Below are 21865 nucleotides of genomic sequence, written 5' to 3'. Positions count from 1 at the left end.
CTATAAGGCAGAGGTACGTACACACATAGATGCAAGAAAAGAAAGTAGTTTGTGAGAAGTGTTAAGTGCTGTGCTAGGAATGGCCGTCAGTTGGCCGCCGGCTTACGTGAAACCTCCCTTCCCCACAGGTGGGAAGCGTGAGATGAGTATGGAAGAGTTCAAGCAATGGTTGAAGCACTTTGATGCCAATAGAGATGGCCGTATAAGCAAAGAGGAGCTCCGGCAGGCCCTCCACCTCGTCGGAGGATGGTTTACCAGGTGGAACGGTGAACGTGGGGTACGCTCTTCTGATGCTGATTGTAGTGGGTTCATCGATGATGATGAGATTAAAAACCTTGTTTCCTTCGCAGAGAACCATTTGGGTGTGACGATTGTACCTTACTAGCCTTTCTCTCTCCTTCTACTAATTCCCCCTTACCTCACTGTTATCTGGAGTGGAATTGTAATGCTTTAGTCTCTTGAGTTGCTTTCAATTGTGGTTGTTATACGTTATTTTCCTTGTAAATGGAATTATTACTTTGTATTTCGTTTTCAATACAGATGTGAAAACTAAAAATTTTGGTCTATATATTTGTTGTGAATTATAGCACACAGATGAGATCAAAGGGAATAGTAAGAAAATAACCTAAACAGATCACAGAGATCGTGTGTTCAATCCATGTAAATAGGGCAACAGAACAGGACTTTCTTTACTACCAAAATATAAAATAGAGAGTATAAGCTTATCTTTGTGTATCAAAAACTAGCATAAAAAACAGTGGAAATAAATCCAAAAAAAAAAAAAAAAAAAAAAAAACAGATGCAGAAGTGTTACTAGGCATTGAGATGAGCTCTTCAAGGCTGTAACGGAACACCCTTGTGCTTGTATTGCTTCCCACCAAGTGAATATGAGTAATTCCACCTTTAATTATTGGGTAATCAAACCTGAGTAATCCTTACTTGATAAGAAAGAACAATTCAAACAAAAGGAATGGAAAAGATGGAACAAAACCTTGTGTAGCATGAAGAAGAAGGTGAGACCAGAGAGATTAATCACATTTTCAAGACCACAAAGAAACCAAACAGGGTGAATGGGTCGAGGAAAAGAAGAGAGGAAAGAAAAAATTGCTTTTGCATGTAGAAACAACAATACATGTATGTTTTCAGGGTAATGCCCATATTTTTATTAGCTTTACCCATCAATGCTTACAGTGTTAACTGGATCACATGAACACAACTTTTATAAATTCCAGTAACCTGATAGAGAATACGTATGAATCCATCTAATACATACTAGGCTGTACAACATTTTCTGCCATGAACGTATAATCAAACCCAAGCACAAATAATCGCTCAAGTTTGTCTCTGTCGCCACCCATCCCTGACCATGAACATCATAGCTGCACATAACCCCAGAACTGTTAGCCATATCAAGTGAATATGCTTATCTTCTAAAAATAATTAATATAATAATTCCAAATATAAAGCACAGAGAAAATATTGTCATGACTAAACTCCAAATTTATTTTTTTTAAATATAGGTAGGCCCCGAAGGAGAGTTGAACTCATCACCTCTTAATTATGTGGTGTGGTCCTTGCCAACTGAGCTAACCCCTTGGGGTTTTCAAGGTCTCTTTGGTACACAGACAGTCCTCCAATGGAGAGTATATTCTACTCTCTTATAATAAATCTGACCCATTGATCCATGGCGACAAAAAAAGAGGAGACACTATCGTTTCCTCAAAATTGATTCTATAAATCCTTACATCACCTCTCATTTTCTGTTAGTAAAGCCCATATGTAACCAGTGCTTTGGTTGCCCAAAGATATGAAACAAGCAAATCATTGGATTTCCTCAGAAAGGCTATTTTTCTCTTTAAAATAGTCAATAAGTGAAATTTTTCCAAAATTGGAATAGTTAGCGAAATATTTCTGGAAGCGGAAAAAACAGAATGCCTGCAGTCCACATGATGAAGTATCTAGAATTTAACTTTGGGTAATGCCCTGTTGGAATTTTCAGTTTGTTGGCACAAATGGTATAATAAGAAATTACTTAAAAGAGTCCTAACTAGCAAAACTCTTGCTGAAGTTAAAAAGTAGCAGAAACAAATGACTACGTCTTTAGATTGCAGTAATTCAAGCAACAAGAGGCTAGGGGGAACAGGAAATATACCAGATTGAATTCTAGAAACGAGATAATGACACTTCTGCATCCGAATCAATATGGTTGACCGAGAAACCAAGAAATCTCTTCAGTATCTTCAAACAATGATTTCAGGTAGAGGCACTTTCCAGTAATTCCATGAATTGAAGTCCTCCTGGTGTCAAACCAGATAAGAATCAGTTTATATACCTTCAAATTAGGACCAAAACAACGCAAAGCTTCCCAAGGTTTAAGCTTTATTTTCCAGTTATCCCATGGACTGAAGTCCTCCTGGACTCGAGCATTATATGAGCAACACTTTTTATAAATTTCAGTCAGGCTTGAAATTTTTTTTGAAGATGTAATTCTTATTCCTGTGTTTTGTAGAGGTGAAGTAGTAATGTTGGACAGCCTGATTCAGAGACAGTCAACATACTGAAGTATGAAATGGCATAAAAAAAACCCATGATTAATGGGCATCAACCTTTTTCTGTCATTTGTCTGTCTGAAAATCTGGGACCAAGGCTCAGCCCAGTAGCAAATAATTTTTCAACCAGAACTGGTTCACACCTTCGACTAAAAGCTTGTTACCCTGGAAGGGCTAGAAACTACTGCAGCCAGCTTTGGGCTGTCTTTGCTTCCTTTAAGAATCTTTACATTTCTAAAGATAAAAAAATTTGAGAGCAGATTTTATTGCTTCCTCTTGTCCATCTTCAAATAAAGTTGTATTTCAACACTCTAGATCTTGTTAAGAATGCAGAGCAGTGATACATAGGCAGTAAAAGTTTCAAATTGGACCTGCTCAGCTGAGGACATGGCTGGAAACATTCCATTCACAAGTGCGTGGAGAGATGTGTATGATTTTGTGTCAACCCACCGGTTTATTGCAACCTCACCCTGAAAACTCCACCATAAAGAGGGAAGTTAGAATGGTTACGAACCAGCCCTCTGATTATCATCTGCATAAATTGGCATAAAGGAAGGATTACCTTAGGATTAATGATGAAGATTTTTCCTTTGGGAATTCCAACCTTAAGGTAGCTAATCTCATCAGTATCTCTATTTCCAAAACCAGCATAGAACGGGTGACAATCTGGAGGAAATAACGCCTTGATAACCTGGAATTTGGATAAGCTGATCATTAAAATCAAACTCCCCTCCAGAAATACAACAACCTTCATCAATATTACAAAAATAATTTATAACTACCATCTGATTGTGTAGTATAGAGAAGGGACTGGGGGGGGCGGGGGGCAGAGAGAGAGAGAGTATGATCAAAAACTGTTTGTGAGCCATACTTGGAAAAGCAATGTACAACCAAATAGTGCTAAACTGTAAGGTATAATTCAAATGGGACTCAGTATTATAACGTGTACACATACAAATCTGATATGCCTAGGTTGTTTATTGTCCTTTCCAAGTTGCATGTTCACACTTTTACGCTGCACATCTTTTGGCAGTATTGTGCTTCTTTTGCCTTCCTGTTTCTTTTTTTTTTTCTTCCCCCTCCCCACTTTTTCCCTTCTCTGTTTGCAGGTCTGTCTTAATATCTGCTACATGGTATCAAAAGCAGGTGTGAACCTGTGTGCTTAATTTCTCTATGTTGTCTTCCCTCCTTTATTCACTTTTCATCCTTCAACAAAGTTCAGCAATTTTTCAGTTGATTGTGTGTCTTGGTGACATTAGTACAGTTAAAAGGGTGTTACCGCCACTTTATGGGTGTTTTGGGTATTCTGTAATTGGTTCTGGGTAGTTCTGTACTGTTTAGTTTTATTTATGTACTTACTTGTAATTTCACAGTTTTATACTAATATATTGATGGTTGGGGGTCTCAGCTAGGAATTCTATCGATCCTGGATCCCTCTATTCTCTTCTATCGTGTTCACTCCTCTAGCATCTCTTCTCTCTTCTTCTTCCTTCTCTTCTCTATATCTCTCTCTTTGACCACGTGGGGACTGGTTTTCCAAATTCTACTTTGTTTCAAGTAGATCTAGCGACGACTAGTATAGAAGAAGTTAAAAAGGTTAATTTTGAAGTACTTTCAGACCATAGGATCCAAGGAAACTGCAACACTTCCTGGTGCAAAACCAACCGCTACTCTTAGCCAAGGCCTTAGCCTAGTGCTGCTTGTTTGTTGTTGTCCTTTTGGGCTCTTGTCTTCCTCCTTCTTTAGTAATTAAATTCTTTTATTCACCCAAAAAAAATGTAGAAAAAACGGTTGTTTTTTGAAGGCCCTAAGTAATAATACGTGTCTTGTTGGGAAGGCAATGTACTTGTTAAGGATAAGGATTATGTAACCGTCCAGATTCATTGTATGTAGGCTAAGGGCTGTGACTGTGCTATGACTCAGCCCTAGCTAGACATACCTTACTTGCAAGCCTTGTCCTTATTATACATAAGAACGGCCTCTGTCATCTCTAACAAGCCAAATCATTCTTTGTCACTTCTCTTCTCAACTTGGTATCAGAGCCCAATCCTTTTTTCGGTTTAAAGTTCTTTTCGCCAAAGATTTTCTTTCAAACATCGCCGCCACCGAGACTTCGGCATCCCCTCTTGGTTTAGCATGGTCGACTGAACATGCATTAGTGCATATTGTCCCACGCTAAACACCACTAACCGCTGACCACCTTCACTCGCCGCTTCCATGGAGACTACCCACCATCCTAGGGACAGCACGGTTGCTTCGTCGATCGCCACCACAACCCTAGCGGCCCCTTTCCACTCCGCCTGCCACTGCCGCCAACCGGCACCTACCAGGCCCTCCGCCTGTTGTCGCCACCATTGTCGACCCCCTAGGCCCTCAGCTTGCTGCCATCTGCCTCCAGGCCCTCCACCTGGCCTGTCGCACCTCCCAGGCCCTCCGCCTGGCCCCTGCCGCCCCTCCCAAGCCCTCCACCTGGCCTCTCACACCTCCCAAGCCCTCCGCTTGGCCCTTGCCGATCTGGTTGGCCCTCCGTCTGGCTCATAGCGCACTTGTGGCCCCTTCAGCTTGCTTAGTCGATCCTTACTTGCTGCCGGCCTCATGCTACACTTCACCATCGCATCTTTGAGCCACTGTTGATATGTTTTAGTTACTCCTTGCAAGGTATTTCTCCTGCAACTTCTTGTGTTTATTCCTTTGTTTATATGACGGAAGATTCTAGTACTTCCCTTGGCATTGGGGTGGGGATTTGCGCTGCCTATGTACTCACCATCATCACCACTCTCTTCATCCAGGACCCACCAAGTTGAATGGGATGAACTACCATGCATAATCACGTGCCTGCCTCCTTACCATTTGCGGTAATCACTTTTCGAGGTACCTCACTGGTGACACCCCCATGCCTACTGAGGCTCCTGCCGAAGACAATTGGTTGCCTAATGATGCATAGGTTATGCCATTTCTGTTGAACTCTAAGGACCTATCTATCAGTCTCAGTTTTGTTCTGTTGAATCTTGCAAAAGAGTTATGGGACACTGTTAAGAACACGTATGGTCAGACAAACAACTATGCCCACATTTATGAGATTTGTCATCTGGTCTGTGAGACCACTCATGGGAATTATCTGTTTCGGCTTATTATTCTGCCCTCACTTCATTGTGGCAGCAGTTGGTACCACCCAGTTCCCCATGATTTGCGCCATTGATGCTGCCAAGCTCATGAAGGAAAGTTAAATGGAACGGGTTTACAACTTCCTTACTGGCCTCAACCCAGAGTATGATCAGATCCACATTCAGGTCCTTAGCCGAGATACAATCCCTACACTTCTCTAGGCTTATAATCTGATTCAGCATGAGGATCGACGCTGCTCTGCTATGATGCCCCCCCACTATCCCTCCTCATTCTGCACGTATTACAACTCCGCAGCTCCCTCTGCCTTCGAACTCTGCTGGTACCGTCACTAAACCTGGTCCTCCTCCACATGACCCGGTTAAGTGTGATTATTGTGGACGTTCTCGCCATACTAGGGAAACCTGCTGGAAGCTTCATGGTCGTCCTAAAGGGGGAGGGTGTGGCGGAAGAACTCCTCTCACCCACAGGCACATCTGACTGAGACTACTGATAGCTCTTCCTCTACTGGTACCTCTCTAATTTCTTCAAAACAACTGGTTGCGCAATGTATGATGACTCAGCTTGGTACTGCTTCCGCTATCACAGCATCTTCCACGTCACCTACTTCCCATTTAGCCCAGTCAGGTATATTTTTAGCTTCCTCCCACTCTCGTCCTTCTTGGCTCCTTGATTCTGGAGCCTCCGATCATATGACTAGTACCTCCAACCTGTTTCGTACTTATCTCCCTTGTTCGGGTAAGGATAAGGTTCGACTTGCTGATGGTTCCTTGTCTGCAATTACTGGTAAAGGTTTTGTGTCTTGTTCTCCCACCTTCTCCTTATCCTCAGTTCTTCATGTCCCTAGCCAATGTGCAAATATGCTTTCTATTTATTGTCTTACTATTGATCTTAAATGTTGTGTTCATATTCTACTCATTGTGTCTTTCAGGATCTAGTTACGGGGGCAACAAATGGTTATGGTAGGGTGTGGGATGGGCTATACTACTTGGATCCGGATCTCAATGTTACACTGCCTTTGGTCTCAGCTCACACTCTTCGGGCAGAAAGTTCTCTTACTCAGGTACATCAACGGCACCGCTGTCTGGGGCACCCTTCAGTTCATGTTTTACTTCATCTGTTTCCGTCTTTAATTAAGCATTGCTACTTGGACAATTTTAGTTGTGATATCTAGCAACTTGCAAAGCATTCCAGGTCCTCTTATTTTCCGACTGATAATAAAAGTATGATCCCTTTTTCTATTATTCATTCCGACCCATGGGTCCTTCTGTTGGAGGAAATCCAGTTGTAAGACAAAGTGAGAAGAAAACTACAGTAGTCCAGTGCTCTCTCTCTCTCCCTCTCTCTCTCTCTCTCTCTCTCTCTCTCTCTCTCACACACACACACACACACACACACACTAGCGAATTAATAACATAGAAGTAAAAAAATCTAACAATTGTAAGCATCTAAAAAACCTTGACTTCCTCTATACTGGCACTGTAAACCTTAAACAATTGAGTTGAACATAACACACAAATACATCCAACATACCTCCAAGCATGCTATCTTGAATTCATGAGGAGCTCTTCTAATAACTGCAGAAAATAGAAAGTAAGAGAAGTTCTCTCAGGGCATGGTTTTGAAGTATAAAACTAATTAATGCCTATCAAAATATGTCCAGATACAGCTGCAATTAACTTTGATTGTATTGTGTTAAGTTCTGTACATATACTGCAGGGGTATGGTTGTCAAATCCCCTGCGGTACCCTATTACTACTAGGATTAGTTTGTGATCACAATAGGGGGAGTGTCCCTATCGTTAAATGAATCTATCAAGCTCTGTCCTTGTTTTATTTATAACTGCAAAACAAATAAAATCCTAGTAGGAGTATACATTGGACAAAACTAAGACTAACTACCAACTAACAAGGAAACTCAAGGAGACAAGCATATGGTCTGTCCTTGTTTTATTTATAACTGCAAAACAAATAGAATCCTAGTAGGAGTATACATTGGACAAAACTAAGACTAACTACCAACTAACAAGGAAACTCAAGGAGACAAAAGCATATCATGATAGGGACAGTCCCCCTATCGTGATCACAAACTAATCCTAATAGTAATAGAGTACCGCAGGGGATTTGACAACCATACTCCTGTGTTATATGTACACAACTTAACATATTGCATTAAAAAGATACTACATGGACACAGAAAACCTATTTACAAATTTGATCTAGCAAGTTCTTTAATTTGAAGGTTTTTTTTTTTTTTTTGGGGTGATAATTAGAAGAAATTTAATTTAACTGAGGATATCTGATCGTTCATGCACGGCACTAAGAAAAATCAGTATGATACTGAGGTTAGTAGGATTTGGACTGCATGTCATCGATCAATTGATTGACATTCTACACTGCAATCATGAGTTTTTTGGCTTGGTCCCAACTTAATAGGGGTGGAAATGGTTAACAGTTTACCCACCTTACCTGTCCCTAGTTTGGAGGATAAGGAAGAGGATTTAATACCTATATGAAAATGGGCTTATCCGTCTATGTGAGAGTAAGGCATTACCTGCCAGTTGCCACCCTCTTCTCACCACACAACAGATTGAAATAGTTAGGTAATTCAAACTCAAGGTATCTGGACAGGAACAAGCATTGAATGAGAAAACAATGACCAGTCAGTTTGACAGAGTTCACCACCCTGTCTTGGTATTTCTATGCTATGAAAGACAGCGGCCAAAAAATACACCATTTGCATTCACATGTATCATATCTGCAGGTATGTAAATGGTGGCATGCTCAAGTATTTGAGATGCCTGGATATACCAAGCTTTGAAATTTCAGACCATTAGAGATAAAACTGCACAAGGCTTTAAAAAAATAAGGATGTAAGCTTGTAGCATGTACATTATCCATGATCCTCCAGCAGGTTTCATAGCGTAAGACCTCTGCAGGTTCACAGTTTCCAGGATTCAGTAAGACTTTTCTGAACAAGTGATCAATTAAGTGGTTTCCAATAAAATTTTGAGGAATCAGTAAGAATTCTTTTCAAATTATTTGGCATGATTGAATACATTCTTACATCAGTTAAGAGGAAGGAAAAAAAGGTCATGTATACCGCTTACCCTCTCGGTAGAGGGAAGGAAAGAGCCCATCAGGTGAAATTACAACTGGCCCATCAGGTAGAGCCTTTCCATCCTGCAAAGGAAAGAAGATTGTGTTGTTCAGGAGAGAGAAAGATGGATTCTTGATTAAAACAAATAGTTGTAATAATAAATGTTATGTGGAAGCTCCATGACAAAATTTCCCAATTTCTTAAATTCAGTTTGAATGCAAAATTAAATTCATTATATATCACCTGCTTAAGGTTGAACAGAAACTGCCTCGTGAGAGATGCCTGAGAAATTGCACGAGCACTGAGGAAAAGCAACTGATAGCCATTTTCCTGCAATGCAAAAGAACGATACCATGCTAATGAAACACATCTATTATCTCAGTGCTAACCAGTAACCACATATGTGGTAGTATTAAAAGCTTTTACATTGTCTTCCATAATAGAGAAAAACTTCCAAGAACGGTTAGGATCATCTCACTATACAATTATTTCGACATTGTCAATATTCAAATTTAAAGATTTTCTTTTGTTACCAATAAGAAAGGGGAGACTGTAAGGTTCAGAATATTGGTTGTAATAACTCTTCTTGGAAAGCTTTCCCTCTATCTCCTCATTTCTGTTTACTAGGTATAGCCTAAAATAAGGTTTCTTATCTGCAATACTCACAATCTTTTCTGTTAGTTCTTGTTCTGCAAGTTTTTCATGACAAATTTCAGATGTAACACTTGTCCACGCCTTGGTTCTGTATTAACTTCAGAACAAGCTAGGTATTTTGTAGACCCATTGAAAGCAGATATGCACAGCTCAGGCAGTTGGGTTAGATTCAGAACCGAACCCAACCTAAAGAACTCATAACTCATTGGAAGATGCTCAACCAAGCCCAGACTTTAATCTATGAGTTTCTAATCCACTAAACCTTAAATAAGGTTGTCTCAGGGACCCACAGGTTGCATCAAGCTCGGCTGTGTTAAGCTTACATAACTAAAGCAAATGAGTTGAAAGAAAATTACATTGAAGAAAGTGCTTGAAACCTGTTAAGATATGTACCGCAGGGGTATTTCTGTCATACCCTGTGGTACATTATTATGTTTAGTTTTTATTGACCATGATAGAGGGAGTGTCCCTATCATGGTGTATGTCTAGTTGTTTAGCTATTTTATTGTTTTATTCTCTTTGTAATTACTTGTAACTAGACTTATAATCTTAGTTGGTTTCATACTAAGAATATATTTTCTAATGTTAGAAATATAAGGGTGTTGACCATGACGAAGCTAAGCTGGTCTATCGTGGTCAGCTCTCTCTCTCTCTCTCTTCTTCTTCTTCTTCTTCTTCTTCCTTGATCCTGGTATTCTAGAACAAATTTTGTCACATGGTATTAGAGCGATGAAGAAGAAAAAGAAAAAAAATGCATACCTGTGCATGAAAATCCACTTTTGTTGCAACTTTTACTCTGAAGAACTAGTTTCTTCTTCTGTTATGCTGTCTACATGAAGACTACTATCTACATTTAGCTCTCCATGAAGATATTCATCTACCAGAATCAAGTTTCATCCATATAATGCAGTGGTACCTTGTTTTTTGAAGATTTCTGGCAGAATTTTATTTCTGAAATTACTTTTGATTTGTCCATCAGATCAAATTAATATATTAGGGGCCTTGATGCCCTCTCTGTTGAACAGTGATGGCCACTGAGAGGGGGGGTGAATCAGTGGACTATAAAAATCTTTTCCCTCAAGCAGGTTCACCTCCTAGATCACCTGTTGAGATCTTTAACACTCACCGCAACCAACCACACAGTCTTCTTAAAAGGCAAACAGGCACACAACCACACTCTAACTAGCAATCTTGACACAGTTACACACAACCACAATCACTGATACTGCTGCCAAGAGCTGCTAAACAAAGTGCTGCCAAGAGCTGCTATGTCAACTGTTGGAGATCCCTCACTCAAGCACACTGACTCAATCACAACTGGAGGATTTGAATACAAACCACAAAATCGTGTACACACCCCAGCCAGACTCAAAGGCTCTACCAAGTGTGTACACCCATCCTGCAGAAAGGCACTTCTAACCAAAGCAAGCAAGCATCCACAACACAGAGATATACGTGCTTCGGCAAGTTGCCTACGTGCACGGAGTAATGGTCACTTGGACCTCAGCATCTACTCATCACTAATTTTTCCAGCATAAAACTGAGAAGCCGCACCCACGGCAGATGATGTGCTAGTCACACCTATGACTCAGGACATCTGACCTGCTTCTATCTCTAAGTATAGAGACAAGGGTGTTACCCCCAATGGTTTTCCCAGCACCCACTGGTAACCAGCACTGTGTCCAGATGCAACTGGACAACTCAATAAAAATAATTGGGCTTATACAAATGCCCTACAATGAAATCCACATAGCATAGGTCTATGGCAGTATAACCTAGCTAGCATATGCAATGAAAATACAGTATATCAAACACAACAGAATAAAGTGTAGAAAATCTCACAACCATGCACTGTCTTTGATCACCGATGTCCGGTGATGGGAGTCTGCACTCTGCGCTCACTGGAATCTTCAATTTCTCCCAATTTGATGGAGAACTAAAATCTTCAAGTGTGCTCCACCGGAGTCCTGGAGTGGTTCCTGGCAGTGTGGGAAACCACTGTCTTCTTCCTTTTCTTTCTTTTCCTTCTATTTCCTTCCCTTTCTTTTCTTTTCTCTTCTTTTCCTTTCCTTTCCTTTCCTTTCCTTTCCTTTTTCTTTCTTTCTTCTTCCTTTCTTTCTTTTTGCACTAAACCTTCCTTCCTTCTTCTTCCTTTCTCCTTCTTCTTTCTTTTGTCCTTTTCTCTTTTCCCTCTTCCTTCTTGGCTACAACCACCTAAAGAAGTTCTGGTTCTATGATTTCAGAATATCAATGGCATCAAGGAAGGGTTGGAGACATGAGATAGAGAGGGAGACTCAAATCATACAACACCTCTTAGGGCTTAGGGCTGCAACCCCTTTTTTTCTTCTTCCTTCCTTCTCTTTTCCTCTCCTTTTCCTTCTCCCTTTTTCTTCTAATTTTCTCTACACGATTCTGAAGCTTCTTTTTCATTTTGGAGAAGAAGAAGAACCATTTCTCTCTTCTTTCTACAAAAGATCAAGTAAAAGACTAAATAGCCCTTTTTAGATGGACCAATGGAATTTACATAAAAGGAATCTTCAATCAAGCATTGATTAAAGTACTTCTCTTAAGGTAGAGAGAGATTGGCACAGTTTCCAAAGTACTTTTTGAAGAACCAATCAAAAGCTTTTAAATGGAATCAAAGACTTCTTGAAAAGCTTTTTAAGTCATCCATTCACAGCCTTCACGTGGGAGAGTAATGATTTCCTTTTTTTGAAAATCTCTTCAACTTTGATAATTTCAAAAAGAGCCCCTCTAATCTCACTTATTTATGTCATCATAGACATTAATTATATTTATTTGCATTTAAACCCCTAAGACCAAAAAGTGATCTTAAGCTGTTGGCCGAGAGCAAAATTTGAAATCCAACTTTCCAGATTTGCTTCTAATTTGCGCATCCAAACGGAAAAAATCATAACTCCCTCATTTGACGTCGGATTGACGAACCGTTTGAACCGATGGAAAGAAGACTCGACGAACTAAAATATTCATGTAGAATACTCCACTCAGTTCTATCAATATACCCTCCAAAAATACTGACGAACACGCTGCTAGTGCGAAAACCTATAAAATCAATATTCTTAATGCACCTAGCCTTCACCCAAGGCTGTATAAGGCATCCAAACACTGCAATGAACAATCTCATGCTGCCACATAATCCCTGGACGCTCCAGTATCATTGCCAACATGCCACGACACTGTCAAATGACCAAAATGCCCCTGGATAACTCCCAAACACTATGGGACCTCTGTATACACTGCCATACCCCTGTAATGATATCACTGTCGTAGTGAACACTGTAAGAACTACTGGGGATGGTGAGGATACAATCCAGTCACTGCCTGCACTGCCATAAGCATGTCTACTCAACTAGAATGCTGCTTGACTGGCCTGAGCGTTATAACTGCACCAAGATACATTGTGTTGACCACAACAACACACATGCACTGTGTTGACAACAATGACAACCAACACACAGTCACTGCCATCTGCACTGTGTGTTCAACACTCTCTGGATAGGTCCTTCGACCTTGGTATGAAGCTGATCCAAGACCCTGCTGAGAAGTAATTTAAAATAAAATATACTGCCTGCAGTACTTCTTTTTCTCTGGGCAGATTTGCTTTGTTTTTTATGTGCATCGAGCCAGCAGATCATCTTGAAATTTTAGGTTTTTTTTATTTGATCATATTTATCCGACTTATCTGGGGTCTTATTTGCTGTGGCTGCTCTTGGTATGATGATGGGTTATCATTAATTGCATTCTCCGCATTATTTGTCCATGTGTAGCACGATTGGAGTTATCATCTGGTATTTGAAGATTATTATTGTCATACGCTCTAGTCATCAGTTGAAGATTATTATTATTTTCCTGTTCGTATCATATGTTCATGTCCTCCACAACAATATTTTCTTATGAAGATGGTTATATCGTGGTATTCAGCAAGACAGCAACAAGATTCTTTTATGTGCTTCCCAACAACCTTATGTTGCTACTTTTGGTTCCCAACAACCTTATGCTGCTACTTGTCGTTCCCAGCGACCTTATGCTGTTACTTGTAGATCCCAGTAACCTGTGCTGCACTTTTATCAATGGTATGGTATGCTGTAACCTATACTGCACTTTTATCAGTGGTCTGCAATAACCTATACTGCACTTTTACCCGTGGGTCATGATGTTGTTGTTGCTGCTATGATTTCTTGGATTGCGGTTGGTATTCTATGCCGCTTATTTTGTTCGTTATTGTCTATATTTATTCGACATGAAGATTTTTCTCTACTATTGGTGTTGATGATTGGTGTGATTGAATTGGTATTGCTACCGGAACGAAGTTCTCTTTGTGCTCATTGGCGTTTACGACTGCTATACATGTTCAAAACTGGTTCTGTTGTTCGAAGCTGGAGCCCTTATATATATATATACACACACACACCAGCTTGATGGGGAGTATTAAGATTGTACAGCAGGGGTATTTCTATCACACCCTGCAGTACTTTATTATGTTTAGTTGTTATTGACCATGATAGAGGGAGTGACGGAGTGTCCCTATCGTGGTGTATGTTTAGTAGTTTTATTGTTTTATTCTCTTTGTAATTACTTGTAACTAGACTTATATTCTTAGTTGACTTCCTGCTAAAAATATACTTTCTGATGTTATAAATATAAGGTTGTTGACCATAATAGAAGCCAAGTTGTTCTATCATGGTCAGTAGTGCTCTCTCTCTCTCTCTCTCTCTCCTTCCCTTCTTCTTCTTCCTTGATCCTGGTATTGTAGATAAAATTTTGTCACAAAACCATTCACCAAAACACTTTCAGCTGTTCAACATTCATACATACAAAAAATGTTGTAAAAATTGAATCAAATAATAAAATAATAACGGTTGAAACAGATTTGAAACATTCAATTTGTAATATGAAATTAACTGCAATGGCTTGAGAACAACCCAAAAAAGTTTCCTTTTACAATAGTTTCACTCCAAATAGTTCTTATTCGATATTAGAGTACAACTACTCCAATTTACATCCTAAGCTAAACATGCAAAAAGGGAAACCTGGTCAAACAATGAAGGTACATGCCCTAAACTTTTAAAAAGAGAGCTAAATAAGTGAAAAGTGTCTAATTTGATATAGGACTGAAGATAAAAAAATGCCACCCTCACCCCTCCAGTCTCCATTGAGATTCAAATCTTGAACACAGAATTCTAGCAGTTTTTTCTTTGGTAGGTGGATGAGAAGATTGCATTCAGTAGAATCCGTCCAAGAAGAGGAAAGACTACTCAGTAGGAGTACTGATTGAGTATGAAGAGATCATTTTGGGCTCTAATACCATTTACATTTAGAGAATCCAGTGATATAACTGCCCACCAGAGTTGTCAAGGCATCGCCTCGTGCCTTGTTGGTACCGCCTTGACGTCCAGGCCCCCTCCAATGCCTTGGGTCGCCTAGACGCTGATGACTATGCTGGCCACTAATACTCCATTAGGTAGATAAATTCTTGGGGGTCATGATGTTATATATTACACAAGATAGCTCTCTAGAACGGTTCAGAAAGAAGAACAAAGACAAAAGATCAATTTCAGTTCAACCTTAGAGTAGCAAGGCCATGACCACCTTTAAGAGGCATGTAAGCTCGTATTTGATCTACAACATTAAGCTTGTAAAAAATTTTGATGCATTAAATTTGCAGTTCAATGTCTCATTAACAGCTCTCTAAGTTGAGCCCTGCCACTATACTGCCTAAGGTCCACCTTTTGCTAGGTGGACATGAGCAAGTTGAAACATTAACATTCACAATGTGCATTTTTATCTGAAAATTCGCACAATAAAAGCACATAATCATAAGACAGAACATACCTTAATTGCAGAGAATAGATGTGTAACACCTGTCTGTGACCAATCTTTTCCAACCAAAGGCATGAATTGTCCAAGAACATCTGATCTGTGGAAAGAATACAGTACAAAAAGAGAAAAAGGTCTGATTAGAGAAAAACAATTGAGGTCTTAGGAAATTGTGCATTCTCTCATCAAGATAAAACCACTTTTTGTGGGGGGAGGGTAAAGCATGAAGAGAAAACCTGTGATACTTTGAGAAGCAAAAGTAATTCTATGCATAATAGAAGAAGTGATTCACAAAGTTCTTACTTCTGAAAGCTTGCATTCAAATTAACCGAAGATTAAAGACAAACCAATCTATCAACTAATATAAAATAAGTAAAAGAGCAGCATTGCCAACCATAACCTTATATACCAAGAATATATATATCAACCATACCCACCTTCACCATCTCTAAGCGGTGTGCACGGAAAAGCTCAGGATTCCAGATTCAAAAAGATCTCAAGAACAAAGAAATTAAACAAAGATCACCTCAAACCCATCTGCCCAAGCAAGTGCATTTCCACCACTATTTGCTTCATCCTTTCATAAAAGACTAGATTGAAAGAGAGGTAAATCTATCTTTGGTACACTAATAAAGAGCTTAATCCTCGAAACCAAACTCTCCAAATAAGGTCCTAACATATTAACTCATTACTCATAGACATCATGTGCCAGAAAAATCAACATATTAATACATGCATGATTCTCACTCTTCTCACTTGGAAGCAGCCTACAGAATACTCCTTTATCTCAAGTCCTATCCTAGAAAGGGAGTCTTATATTCTCCTCATAACCATCTCTGGATAGAAGCATACACTGATGCAGATTGGGCTGGCAATCCTGATGATAGGAAGTCAACATCCGGGTACTGCACATTTGTTGGAGGTAACCTAACTACTTGGAGAAGCAAAAATACAAGCTGTTGTAGCTCGATCTAGTGCTGAAGCTGAATTTCGAGCTATGGCACAAGGTATTTGTGAACTTCTCTGGCTCAAGGGACTCCTTCAAGATTTGGGGATGAATGCTGATCTTCCAATGTGACTCTACTGTGACAGCAAGTCAGCAATCAACATTGCTCACAACCCGGTCCAACATGATCGTACCAAACATGTTGAGATTGACCAGCACTTTATCAAAGAAAAATTGGAATAGGGAATTATTTGTATTCCGTTTATTCAGTCTAGTGAACAGCTGGCTGATATCCTTACCAAAGGAATCAGTCATAAGTTATTTTTTCCTATAGTTAGCTAGTTGGGCATGTTTGATATGTATGCGCCAACTTGAGGGGGAGTGTTGTAATATGGGTTCAAGGGTAGAATTGTCCTAAGGGTATATTTGTCCTTGTACTCATTCCAGAATGTTCTTCTCTTTATTATAAATAAATATGGCTGTAGTCACTAAGACTCAAGCCAGTATTCATGGAATTCAACAGATTACTATGACAAAATCGGACAGTGAAGCCCCAATTTGCCCCTTATGAGAAGAACCTCTTCCTGAGCCATGGTATGTTTATTATTGGCAAATCAGTACGTGAAGCTCCAATTTGTTTCTCATGAGACCTCCCACTTCAGCCATGGTATTTCTATGATTACCACTAGCAAATCAGTTAGTGAAGCTCCAATTTGTCTCTTATGTAGATCCACCAAATGTGTGCACAAGCTTGAGCTTGTGTGTGTGTCCTTAAACATCTGCTGCCAACCCAACCAAAAAGGACTAAAAAAATCCAAGAAAACATCATCTAAGCAGGAGGCCCCTTACAACATTTTACTGAGAAAAGCAATCAGCTCCTAATTTGACAAAGACCATCACAAGAATGGCAATGCCTCTCTTTTATTATTTTTTTGTTCTTTTTTTTTTTTTTTTTGGGGGGGGGGGGGAGGGTAATGGAGGAGTGGTGCTAAAAAAGCTAGTGCTTAGTGGGGGAAGACCAGAAGGTCAATGAACATTCAAGATAAGCAACGCAGTATTCTGAGGTTCATAACAAATAAAAATAGAAGAAAGGATGCGTAACCACCAAACTTGCATAACCAAAAAACATAGATGTCATTATTGGATCTCCCAGCAGTCATATCTGAATCTCAATATTTAGCAAGAAAGTTGAACCCCAAAATGTGATCCCTCAATTTTCAACAATCTAGAAACATGTATGCAAAATAACTCCAAAAGATCAAGTCAGAAAGATCTTACTTTGTAATTGTACCATCAACATCGGAGACAACTATACGAGTATTCCATTTCCACAAATAAATTCTAGCATCCACCTGTTCAATAAAACATTTCAGTTAAGCATGAATAGAGAACTACACACAGTAAATGAGAATCTAGGTGAAGATGTTGCTATAAATGGTAGTGAATGCTATTATAAATAGAACAATCGATAAAAACAACCTGCTGCCTCCCCAGCATTGCAGTTGAAAATGTGAAGGTTATAAAGTTCCGTCCTTCCTCCAGATTCAAGGTTGCCAGCTGTTCAGATGTTGGAATGATTGATCTAACCTTCTTTTTAGTGGCCTTGGTTTTGGGTACATTTTTATCGTTGATCATATCACCAGTGCAATCTGAAGCATCAGAATCTCTAGTGCTATTCAGAGCTGGCCGTATAGAGTTCACAGTTCTTGATTTTCCGATTGGGAAAGGCCAGAGTCTCCAGCTTCCGCCAGATTGAACAATCGCTCTTTCTGGATCCCCTACAATTGTTTTCTCAACTCTGTCAATAGCTATCATGCCTTCTGGCTCAAAGATCTGTTCACATCCAAATGCAGCCATCCCTAAAATAATTGGGGCAGCTGCATTCCATGTAAAGAAATGACCACAAAATTTGACAATAAGCCTATCATTTTTTGTAAGTGCAGGACCCAGAGAAATGAACTTCTCCACATCCACTATTTCAGCATCAAATGCTTGCGAAGCAGCATCAACCCCCATTCCTTCATATAGCAAGTGCTTGCAGAGAGATATCTCTGCATAAGGCATGGGATATAGCAAGTGCCCATAGTTCAAAAAGTTCTAAAATTGTCTAAAGGTAAAAAGATGTGGAAAATCCAAACAGCTAAAGTTATCTTACCAACAGGACTGCAGGTTGATTGAAGTCCAAGTTCCTCAGAGGCTTGAGTACCCAAAATTCTAGGATGTTCATGTGCTAAGTTATGTTCAGAGTCTGCATCTGGCTTTGACAAGGTCGAGGCAACTTGCCCTAGAAGACCTAACTTCAAATTTTCAGAATTTGAATCTAGAGAATGACTTAGAGGATGATGAGCATTTGATCCTTTCAGACTATCAATGTGCCGTATAATGGGTAAAGATTCTGGCAACCACACCCCCTTTTCCCCTGAAGCCATAGGAGCTTTTGGAATACTAATTGGACTTGAGTGAGTCCCCGATTCCTCAATCAAACCTTGAAAACTTCTTGCAGGATACTCATCATCAAGCTTTCCCGGAGACGAAGATGAAGCATGATTTATATTGACTCTCACAGAGTCATCTTCAATGCCATCCAAGATGAGGGCTGGATGATTTTCGGTCTGCATGGATTCTTGAGAAACTGGTTCCTTAAATTGGACCTCAACTGGATCAAGACCATCAATGTCACCAAACAGAAGCAGGTCTTCTTCTGAATTCCCTGATGGTGGAATGCTTTCTTTCACAAAGACAGAATCAACAATTGCTTCTTGAGTATCACGACCAAACTCCGATGAAGGACAGTGATATTTTATGTTATCATCTAGACCAATATGTTCCTTCCACTGGACTGGACTTGAGCTGCTGCTATCAGAATAGGTGTGCATACTTTGTGGCACTGCTTCTTCAATCAAATCAAAGATTTCCTTGACACCAGCCTCTTGATTAAGCAACACTAGCACCTTTGATGGCTTTCCAAGATCTACCCCATTATACTCGGATATATGAGAATGAGAAAGATCTGTTATTGGGGATTCATTCTCCAGAACCTCAACCGGTACTGTCTTCAAATTATCATTCTGAGGAAGGCCATCGGTCACAGTATCTTGGTGATTCACTTGTAAAATCTCAGTTTCAACATAATTAAAAGTACTCACATGCAAATTGATTGGTACAAGGGACTCTGCAACTGGGTTAAGAGAGGTTAACTCATTTTCATGAACAGTTTTAGTGTCAAGAAAATCAGAGAAATCTCCATCTCCTACAATTCCTGTAGAACAAAGATTTTCTTCAACTGTGAGTACTCTAGAATCTGGTTGTAGGGTTACCTCAGTTATAAGCTCAGAGTTCTGATATAGAACTTGAGCATGAGCCTCAACTTCCTCACACCTGCCATAACAAAATTCCAGTCTCTCAGTGGCTTGCTCAAAGGAGCCATTCATCCCTACGGTTGAGATCTCTGTCGTTTCACTGTATGTGAAGAAGTTAAAGTTTTCATTTTCAGTTTTCTCCTCAGAAATACCATTGCTTAAAGCAGTAGACATTTTACCGGAAGATTGTTCTATACCAGAATGTGTACTCTGCCCTGCTTCAAGCTCGACCAAATTTGGATTCTGCGAACCAGCCATAGTACTCTCAGAAACAGAACCTTGGGTCCTCTCATCAAAAACAGTACTACTTGAACTAAATTCATCAGTAACTGTTGATACTTCAGAGATTATCTCACATCTATCAAATGCCTCAAACGTGGAAATCTCCATGAATTGCTCGTCGGTTGTCAAAGGTGACTCCATTGGACTAGTCGCCTCATTAGAACTCTCTGGATTATTAGGACCAGACGCAGAATTATTGCAGGGATCAGTTTCTACATTTACAAAAGGAAGATCAGAACTAATGTTAATGATATCAAGAAGCAACGAGCCACCCGGGCTTTCTTCGTTATTAGCCTGCAAATCCTCATCAACCTCATTGACTGGCACGGCAAACTTAGAAGCATTATCCATATTATGCTCGATGATTGGAAGGTCGGTAGACCACTTCACCTCCAAAAGGTCAGCTGCAATTTCTGTACGTTCCAGCGAACTCATCCGTTCGGCGCCAACGCAGCTGCCTTCACTCCTACTACCGTCTTTCTTCATGGATTTACGTCCAAATACGAATCCCAGAATTCCAGACCGACGAGAACTCGAATTCGTCAAAATATTTGCATTCGCCTCATCAGTTGGAGCGGCGGAGCTTGGATGATTAGCATCAAAATCTCCACTTTTAGACTTTTTAATCCCTTCACTCTGAGACTGCTCCTCCGTCTCATCGCCGGAAGATGGAGGAGACAAGACAGAGTCCCCTTGTTCCCCGTTCAACTCTCTGAAAAAGTAAGCTTCTCCTTTATGATCCAAGTACATATGAAACTCAGCTTCGACTCCATTAACATTTATACTAACCACCTTCTCCCTCGTCTTCAATACCCCTTGAAACTTGCCAAATTTGACATACCAAGGCGATGACTTGAAGCTTCCATCTGGTTGTTGGACTACAATTATATCAACAGCTCCTCCGAAAGGGTGAAAAGGGCCAGAAACTGTATAAACGCCGCGGCTGATGTAGCTACTCAGCCTCTCCACCGCGTACATCTTCCCAAGAGACGATTTTCTCAACGACCCAGATCGCAAAAACTCAAAATTTCTCCATAAATCCAAACCCCAATTGTAACACCCTACTAAACTGTGAGGTTCTTGGACTACTTCAGACTCGAGACAATGGAATACGGATCGGATACCGTCGATACCTCTTCTCAGATCACCAAACAGTCCACCAAATTCATCTGTTCTTCGTCGCCCAGTAATCCAAATTATAGAAAGAACCTCAAAATATTATCGAAAACTGAGCAACTCAAGAATCTGATTAAAAATCTTTTCTGTGTTTACCTGGAAAACAGAGGGCCCCCATATTAGGAAACCTGGAAACTACCCGAATACTCGACGGCTCAACCACCAATGCCACGAAAGGCGACGAAGAACAATCATTTAGAAGGCATATTCGCGTATATCTATTCAGTTTTGCTGAACCATCGTCGTTAGTGACAACAATGGAATTGGAAAAATGAAATTACTTTAAATTAAACAAAAGAAACAGCTGAAACTTTATACAATTAGGATGAACAGATAGCCAAATTCGAAGAACGAAGAAACAGAAAACAAACACGAATTGCCAATATTAGCCAGGCAATAATGCGTTCTCTCGTTCTCTCTAGTCTGGGAGAGAGAGGAAGAATATGCCAGGTGGGGTTGGTTTTTGTTTTTTTTTTTTCCTCTCTCTTGGATGGGTCGACGTCGACTCGTCAAGGTAGTTTCTTTCTGTCACGAGTAGCCACGTCACCTGAACAGAGCCAGGCAGATAGCTATTGATCGTGGTGGGGGGATTAAAATCCCCTATTGTGCTTTGAGAGTTCGACATGTGGAAGAAGTTTTATCCAACGGTGTAAACTTGTATTTTTTTTTTTTTTTCTTTCTTTTCGAGCTCAACACCGTTGGATGTCGCAATTTCTATGTGTCAAGCTCTTAGACCTGCACTGCAATGCACCGCAAGATTAGGGCACTGAAGAAGATTTTTTTTTTTTTGCATTGAATAGCTAAGTTCGCATGGTCGAGGTTTTAAATTACATATTTCT

General features: G+C 40.0%; 1 protein-coding gene across 4 annotated transcripts; it reads right to left on the bottom strand.

Moving 5' to 3' along the window:
* Nucleotides 1–1097: 1097 nt before the first annotated feature.
* LOC122658103 (phosphatidate phosphatase PAH2-like) lies at nucleotides 1098–21406 on the bottom strand. 4 transcript variants are annotated; one of them, XM_043852994.1, is made up of 11 exons: nucleotides 18365–21401; nucleotides 17689–17978; nucleotides 17488–17561; nucleotides 15279–15363; nucleotides 9015–9101; nucleotides 8782–8854; nucleotides 7206–7249; nucleotides 3112–3240; nucleotides 2921–3019; nucleotides 2153–2297; nucleotides 1098–1379 (listed from the first exon to the last, which is right to left on the bottom strand). In XM_043852994.1, the coding sequence occupies exons 1-10, from the start codon at nucleotides 20826–20828 to the stop codon at nucleotides 2241–2243; spliced, it is 3402 nt and encodes a 1133-aa protein (XP_043708929.1). In that variant the 5' UTR covers nucleotides 20829–21401; the 3' UTR covers nucleotides 1098–1379; nucleotides 2153–2240. The 4 variants fall into 4 exon arrangements, with proteins under 4 accessions (XP_043708929.1, XP_043708927.1, XP_043708928.1 ...); XM_043852992.1 differs by having other exon boundaries at nucleotides 17689–17987; nucleotides 18365–21400; XM_043852993.1 differs by having other exon boundaries at nucleotides 2158–2297; nucleotides 17689–17987; nucleotides 18365–21400.
* Nucleotides 21407–21865: the final 459 nt, after the last annotated feature.

This window comes from Telopea speciosissima, chromosome 4 (assembly GCF_018873765.1).
Source record: "Telopea speciosissima isolate NSW1024214 ecotype Mountain lineage chromosome 4, Tspe_v1, whole genome shotgun sequence".
In the NCBI taxonomy this organism is placed as follows: Eukaryota; Viridiplantae; Streptophyta; class Magnoliopsida; order Proteales; family Proteaceae; genus Telopea; species Telopea speciosissima.
The sequence above is the reverse complement of the archived record's forward strand: the minus strand, read 5'-3'. Positions and strand labels throughout refer to the sequence as shown.

Coding starts and splice junctions, on each gene's coding strand:
- LOC122658103 (XM_043852992.1), bottom strand. CDS start 20,828: ATGTACGCGGTGGAGAGGCTGAGTAGCTACATCAGCCGCGGCGTTTAT. Junction 17,562..17,688: donor CAATGCTGGGGAGGCAGCAG/GTTGTTTTTATC, acceptor TTTATTGAACAG/GTGGATGCTAGAATTTATTT. Junction 8,855..9,014: donor TTCTGTTCAACCTTAAGCAG/GTGATATATAAT, acceptor TTTCCTTTGCAG/GATGGAAAGGCTCTACCTGA.